The 7999-nt window shown below is 46.4% G+C and overlaps 1 protein-coding gene across 1 annotated transcript in view; it reads right to left on the reverse strand.

Annotated features, from left to right (window-relative positions):
• Positions 1-3598: 3598 nt before the first annotated feature.
• SERTAD4 (SERTA domain containing 4) overlaps positions 3599-7999 on the reverse strand; it is a 7514-nt gene continuing 3113 nt past the window's right edge. Inside the window, exons 2-4 of the mRNA XM_035897003.1 lie at positions 7745-7963; positions 4226-4571; positions 3599-3993 (exon numbers count right to left, since the gene is read on the reverse strand). Coding sequence (XP_035752896.1) covers positions 3599-3993; positions 4226-4571; positions 7745-7963 — 960 coding nt within the window. The remainder of the gene's footprint in view (positions 3994-4225; positions 4572-7744; positions 7964-7999) is intronic.

Consider the following 7999-nt stretch of genomic DNA (forward strand, 5'->3'; position numbering starts at 1 on the left):
TTCTGTCTAGTTCTTCCAGGCAGGCAGGCCAGGATCGAGTCCAGGAGCATTCATTTAGCAGTTATGCACGGGACATAACGGACGACAGGCATTAGTATAATCTTGGAAAAGAACTATTTCGAAAATTTGTGGTACTTGCAAAATGTCCTTAGTACTGGAGCGTGCAATGGGGAAAAGGCCCATCAGCTTTCCACTCTTCACATGCCATAAATCAAACCAAATTTAAACCCTGAAATCCACCCAGCCTAGCCCAGGTTGGAAATCCTATCAAGGTCTATTGCACTTCTGGCAATTGGACAAGGGTGTTTCCGACTCCCTTTTCTGACATGAAATACCTCTGTCTGCTGAAGCGAACAGGGTAACTCAGTGGCCCCCTGAGTCCAATATACCTAGTTTCAGTATTTGCTATTATTCTGTGAGGCTGGGTCCAGAGAAAGCCTTAGAAGACCCCTTCTCCTTGGGCCAACCTTCACAGAATCACAGAATGGCACGGGTTGGAAGGGACCTTGGGAGATCATCTAGTCCAACCCTCCTGCTAAAGCAGGTTCACCTAGAGCATGTTACACAGGACTTCGTCCAGGCAGGCTTTGAATATCTCCAGAGAAGGAGACGCCACAACCTCCCTGGGCAGCCTGTTCCAGTGCTCTGTCACCCTCAGAGTAAAGAAGTTTTTCCTCATATTCAACTGAAACCTCTTATGTTTCAGTTTGTGCCCGTTGCCCCTTGTCCTGTTGCTGGGTACCACTGCAAAGAGTCTGGCTCCGTCCTCGTGACATCCACCCTTAAGATATTTGTATGACATTTCAGCCCTTACAGACCCTGACGACACTCAGCAAGACTGTCCAGAGCTGTAACAGGTTAACTTCTAGGTGTCCCTGGAGCTGAAGAAGCTGCTTTAGAGGCCAGAGTAGACTGAGAGTTCTGCTGATCCATCACTTCAGCTGGTGCAAATTCAACTCAGAAGACTCTGCAATGGGTTATGTGTGCAGGCTTGTTCTCCAACACCAAGGAGCCCCATAGGGTCAAAAAGCCTTCAGCCCCCCCCAAAGTGTTAGCGGATTTGTGGCTTGGGCAGCATTTGGCCAGGTGTTATCCTTGGCTGTACATGTAAATCCACAGAGAAGTCTGCTGCTTCTCCGTCCCCCTCCAGGCTGTTCTAAAGGCTCCCGCTACCCCAAGGAGGCTGAGCTCCATCCTGGACTCAACTTGAGGTGCTCAGCCAACTGCAGCCTAACTTCTTCAGCAGGGAGTAGTTTGATTAAATGGCATTTCCTTGGGTGAAGGAGGGGGACATGGGGGAAAGGACCCAGTACCCATTGGAAATGTAAAATTAAAATGAATTTTGGTTGTTTTAATAAATATATATCAAGGAAATTTCACTTTACTACAACAACACATTAGTATACAAGCATCTAATATTTAAGCTTAAAACATCAAGTGTTTATCAAATATTGGAAAAGAGCAGACATTACTAGACTATCTGGGTATAACACAAGAAAAATCAGGTTTTTTTAAAAAATTGGTCCTTGTGGACAAACGTCTAAATGATGATCCTACTCATACACTGTATGAATGAGATCTATATTTAATATTATTATTATTATTAATAAAAAAGCTTCTGTCTTGGAGAAATCAGGTGGGATTTATACTTTCTTTACTTGTTGTTCCTCACAACAATAACCCTTACAAACTTGTGAGTTCCAACTCACCTGACCGCATAAAGGTTCTCATTGATTTACATCCTAGATACTCTCTTTGTGGTCACTTTGGATGGAGGGGGGAAGACTTTTCCTGTGAGCGCTGGGCTTAGTCATGAAAACCATCCAGCTTGCAAACGTGACTGCAGGGTGTGCATACTACCCAAAATAACCATGGCCCAGAAGGACTCAGGCTGAACCCATGAAACCCAGAGCAGGAGGTCTCTGACCCAGAGACCCGGCCGAGTCCAGCGCCAAGCCGAGGGCAGCCCAGGGCGGCGTCCCCCCTGGGGACCCTCGTGCCCTGCGCCGAGCTGGCCGCTTCCCCAGCGCAGAGGTGAATCTCACCAAGCTTGTCTTCTTGGACAAGAACCAAGAGGAGAAGATGTCGCTTGAGAGCACGACGCTGTGGGAACAGGCAGCTATTATGAGTCAGCCGTGGCTTGGATGCGGCTATTTTGCCAAGCACATCCTGCCAGTTGTTACGGGGACTGTGGGAACTAATTAATTTGGTGGATCTAAGACTCACAATACTCTCAGTCCAACCCCGACCAACGTCTTCTGGGCATTTTAAACAGCACGCTTTGGCAAACCGTCTACCTAGGGATGACTAAATGCTGTCCTTAGCCACTGAAATCTCAGCTCATTTCTCCAAAATGTTCTTTTTTAAAATTAAACCCCTTACATTCATTCAGATAAAATCATGTTTATCGCCACATTATCGATTAACATTGTGCTTTTTGCTTTCTTGTCTTTTTTAAATCAACGGCAGAAGTCATAGAAAAATTCCCGCATGCTTTTGCAATCTAAAAGAGAGAAATTATGCGAAACAGAATAAAGTATAAAACATGCCACTGGTTCATGAACTTCATTATACGAAGAAGGAAAAAAAAGAGCCCCGGCAACAGACAGTTGCCATAGAAACACTCAAGCATCGAATGCTTGTTTACAAGAGACATCTCTCTATTGTTTCTTAAATCCCTTCCTAAGGATGGCAAATCAAAAAGCAATTGAGCATCAAAAAGGAAGAACAGAGATGTTTGAATAGGAAGTTGAACTCAGTACTTCAAAGGTTAAAGGTTTCTAATAATATTGATCCACCCTGCGGGTAGTTTTGTTTTTTTTTTTCACTCTGTTTAGGTTAAATCCCTGCTGTATCACTGATTTATACTTAATTTTCACGCTGGCAAAAATTAAGACAAAAAGTAAGGCACCAAAAAAAAACCTGCCCTCTGTAACAACAAGCCTTGTTAGTTATTACAGCCGAGGTGAAAACGTGCAAGTACTTGAGCTGCATGTTGCGTTTCTGATTAAGATCCCATAAACAGGTTATTTCTTTATGCTATGTCCTATTTCGTCAGTTGAATAAGACGCTGAATCCAGGAGTTCACGAGCATCAGTACAGAACGTAAGGGCAGTTTGTTCCCAGTCCATGAAGACAGTCCCACGTCAGAACAAATACTGAGTTACGAGGAGCACATCACCCTTGCTGGTAGCATCGATTTGTTTACCAGACTTGTAATTCCTCGGTAAACACAATGGAAGTTCTTCTTAATTAATGGCAGACTTCTTGGGGGCGGGGATATAGAAAACGATACGTTTTCCCCATCTGGCTGATTGGTATTTTCAGTAACGAAAGCTGCACCATAGCTGTACAGACTACAGTGCTAAGCAGTAACGCAACTGCGTTCTTTATGAAGTCTCCATATTTATAAATAGCCTGCCGATGCGGATCATAGGGACGCTTGGTGCAATCTGCTCTCCATTCATTTAAAACTACACGCAATGTTTGTGGCATGGTTGTATCAGTTGTAGAAAACTATAAAAAAATCCGTTCAAAATAAAAATTTGATAGACAAACGAACATGCTGCGCATGCTTCAACGGAGCAAGAAAGATGCCTCATATTTTACTTCCTTTGCTGCAGCACATTTTATTACTTGGTAAAGACTCCTTTTTCCTTAAGGATTTTTTCCAAGATTCACTTAAGTTGCTCTTGTCATTACATCCAGTCTCGAAATAGTCATAAAATTTGCCTTTACATTCGAGAGCATGGGTGCCGCTTACAGGTTCACAGTTTAGAGCGACGCTCTCGCACTCAGGTTCATTACCTCCTTTCTCATCATTAAATTTTGCCTTTTCCTGATGCCTGTGAGACCTGGCATTAGTGATGAATATTTCATTAGCAGGTATCTGGTCATCACTCCTGTAAGAAGAGGCACTGCCAATGTCATAATCCACCTGCTGGGAACAGCTTGGCAAAGAAATGGGGGGGGAGGAGGAGGAGGAGGAGGAGGAGGAAGAGGAGGAGGAGGAGGAAGAGGAAGAAGTATTTTCTGTACTAGCATTAACAGAGTAGGGTAGATTTAAATAGTGGCTGCCACACTCTTGATAGAAGCAGCATGTGTGGAGCTTCTCATACTCCTCCTTTGCCATCCGAAGGCGTTTTCTGTACGGACAGTCCTGAGGCACGAACCACTCTGGTGGCGAGGTGCCACCGAAGGAGCAAGGAAGAGGAAGAGGAAGAAGTATTTTCGGTACTAGCATGAACAGAGTAGGGTAGATTTAAATAGTGGCTGCCACACTCTTGATAGAAGCAGCATGTGTGGAGCTTCTCGTACTCCTCCTTTGCCATCCGAAGGCGTTTTCTGTACGGACAGTCCTGAGGCACGAACCACTCTGGTGGCGAGGTGCCACCGAAGGAGCAGGCGGAGAAGCACCAGTTGTTCTGCATGATGATTTCTCCGTGGATTCTCTTCATGAGATTGTTGATGAGGACAGATCTCCGCAGGTAGACTTCAGGATCATCAATGAATTTCAGCTTTTCCAAAGACATGTAAAGAATATGGGCCCGCTCCTCAAACACAGAGATTGTCTGAAAAGGCAAAAGACAGAAGATACGGAACTGAAGGCAACCAGTTTTGTTCCAGGCATGGAGAAAGAAAATTAAGCAAAGTGTTTCCCCCCACCCCGTGTCACTACTTTTCTCATTCTCTTTCTCAGGCACCTGAAACTGGCTTTTCATTTTGCACACCCAGGTAGCCGGGGACCTGCTTTTTCTGGGCCGCAGCATTCAGCTCGGGTTTAGGAGGTAAGCAGCTGAGCGTTCCACCAGAGAGGCAATCGCAGGGCACGAATCCAGGATGGGAGAGCGAAATCCAGATGCACGCATCTGGCTCTTTATTTGCACTTGGGGTTAGAACATGAAATTGTTGTGCAGTTTTGCTCCAGTGACGGCTGGGGGCTTTTTGATGTAAACGGACCCAATTCCATCACCCCCTGTGGGGCTTCTATAAAGCTCCGAAGCCAAGCGAAGGTCCCCTCCTGCAGCCTCAAGGTTTGCAAGACGCAGCCAGCAGCCATTGCCTCATGCGGCAAGTGTCAGAGCATTTCATCCACCGCCAGTGGAAGAGGCCCTCCGGCGAGGAGGTCTCCATTTGCCAAGCTCCCTTCCACCGCGCTTGTGTACAAAAGTGCACACAGGCAGGGAGAAACCCATCTCAAAGCATCACAGCATCTGGAGAGCAGCTGTTGGCCCGCATGCTACACCCTGCGCTCTACAGGACCGGTGGGAACGCAGATAGGCAGGGACAAGGTCAGGAAACGGAGAGAGGATAGGGATTTGCAGAAATCCTGGCTCGACGCCCACAGATTTGTTCTCCCTTCCACGGTTCTTCCAGGACTCCCTTTCTCAGCACTGGCAGCACGAGCAGGTTACTGCCCCCGGGAGGCCCCGGATTCTGCTCTGTAATCGCTACCCTGGGAATCAAAATAAGAGAGGGGGCAATGCATGCTACTGTAAGCACTATTAACTAATTTTCATTTTTAGTAAGAATTTGGTTTGCGTAGGAGGAGAGCAGCACAGCACAAAGAGAGACCGCTCTAAATCCCCCCCATCTGTGGCTTGATCGTTCTTCCCTTTCCCACATGGTTACAGCATTTTTGCAGAGTGGAAGTCGTAGCTATGAGGACTGAAAGAGCTTAAAGCGCAGCTGCTTTTCACATCCATTCAGCTCTCCTCGGCCCTCTAGCTCTTTCCACAGCCTGGTCCTGTCTGCAGGGCTTAGAAGCAGCACAGAGCTTCGCAAAACCAAAAATTGGCCACGTTTTCCTGTGAGTTCACAGCTGAAGCTCTTCTTTGTTACAGAGAGTAATTTTCTGTAATAAGTGACTCATTCTAAATTACATTAAGCCTATAGGTTAATTTGCGTCCTTTATACCTGCTGCAGCGAAGCCATAAAAGCCTGGAGCAAACCGGGAAGCCTTGAACTGTGATCCTCCTGGAGATACCTCCTGGAGGGCCACCAGTAGGAACAAGTTGTCAAAGGCTTTCCACTACACGACTCTGCCAACAGCCCTGGAGAGGGGCTCTGGGCCCTACCCACTGTGGGACGAGGAAGCTCAGAACATAAACTCTTTCTTTACTGGGCAGCAGAGTAAAGAAATTCAAAGAAATTGGGGGGCGGGGGGGGAAGGGGGCATCCTCCCTTCCCCAGAGCTCAGTGCTGCAAAGCAGAAAACATGTTTGTGCTGAACAGAAGAAACAGGGGACCCAGGGTTTCTGGCATGATGCACCTCCACAACAGCACAAAATCATGTCTGGGGTGGGTCTGTCTTACCAATACCTCTACAACTGGTTTTATGCTGTTAGAAAGGGGTTAAGTTAACTATTCCTCCTCTTTGCAAGGCAAACAATCACTGATACAAAAATCCAAAGATCCAGCCAAGAAAAAAACCTGGCTGAAACCTGAGAGTGATGTGACATGCGGGAGACACACTCACTAACCGGAGTGCATTTTTCAACACCCTCGGTGCTCTTTATTCATTGCTCTGGCAGCAGACCCGAACACCTTCTGGAATTAAACGGCGGGGCAGTTTTTCATCTTCCCGGTCAGGTACTCACGTCCACCCAACACTGTGTAGCTGAAAATTCCTTTGGCTACTCTAAGGTCCTTTGGGAAGTGAGCTCGGCATTACTGCTCGCCTCCCCTCCACGGGAAATCCCTCCGGGGAAACAGGATCCCCCCCGTGAGACCTCCCCAGGCAGAGCCCCTGGGAGGGACGAGGCACTCAGTTCTCCTCATGTCCTAGAAGGTTGCCTCTGCGATGTGGGCAAAGGTAACGCCTAAACTTGCTCCTCATCTTGATCTGTTTTAGCTGTCTGTCCCTGGGGCTCTGGTGGTGCTATCGGCCCCCATAAGTGGTGCCTTAATCAGGTTACGTCGGGGCCTCTCTATCGCCCATGGAACCTGGGCAGCGCCGGAGTGCCATGGGCGAGGCACGACCCCGCAGCAAGGTAAGGATGGCGTCTCAAGGCATCAGCTATCCTTAAGCACATCACTCCCAGCATTCAATTCCTTACAGGACTGAGCTCTTAATGAATGAGAGCATAAAAATCTCTCTTTTTTTTTTTTTTAAAAAAAGTTAGATTTCATTTTTTAAACTCACTGGCCTGGGAATGTTTGCTCTAATCCCTCCCCTGACAGCTTTCATTAAAAAAAAAAAAAATACATATTCTTTCATTTTCTAATCTGTTCTTTTGGAGTTATTAGCTTTTTAATAAACAGGATTAAACACTGAAGGAGCTTGTACTCTCTTTCCAAGTCATTCTGTTTTTCTAGAGGATCTGTAACCCGTTTGGGGTTCAAGGAACCCATTACTATTTTCTCCCCTGGAAAAAGTTTTGAATGAGTGGGGATCCACAGACCCTTTTTTTTTTTTTTTACGTTCTTGTTTTCTGCCGCATGATGAGGAGGAATAATTCCTAAAAAAAAAAAAAAAAAAGAAAGGGGGGGGGGGGGGGGGAAGAAGTTATTCTCAGCATTTCCATTTACAGTTGTAATAAACGAAGAAATGCCTTTGCTGCTTAAGCAATCCGATGACAATAAAACAATAAACGTGAACAAGTGACAGCTATTTGTTGCCGAGCAAACAGCTGGATCATTCGCCTAATTTCAGCAGAGAATTTCAGCCTCTGGAAACGGGTCAGGCGGGTGTTACCAGGCAGCTGAAGCTCGGAGTAAAAACAAGGACTGTTAGAAAACGTACTTTATGCGTACAGCTGCTGAGCGGCGGATGAAAATCCTCTTCTTCCACATATTTCCTTTTAAAGTATGTGATCTTGGATGTTGTTACAGGATTTGAAATTCCCCTGTAATGCGATCCTGCGGGTAATAAATCAGACAGGACCAGTGACACGCGGTTCGCCGGAGGTTCTCCAAACGAAATACTTCTCCTTCCCCTTCGCGCTACCGGAGAACTCCGCCGCTTGTTTTCACACGGATTTGCGGCGACCGGGAACAC

The sequence above is a fragment of the Egretta garzetta genome, unplaced genomic scaffold, assembly GCF_000687185.1.
Source record: "Egretta garzetta isolate BGI_Z169 unplaced genomic scaffold, ASM68718v1 scaffold166, whole genome shotgun sequence".
NCBI classification, from domain to species: Eukaryota; Metazoa; Chordata; class Aves; order Pelecaniformes; family Ardeidae; genus Egretta; species Egretta garzetta.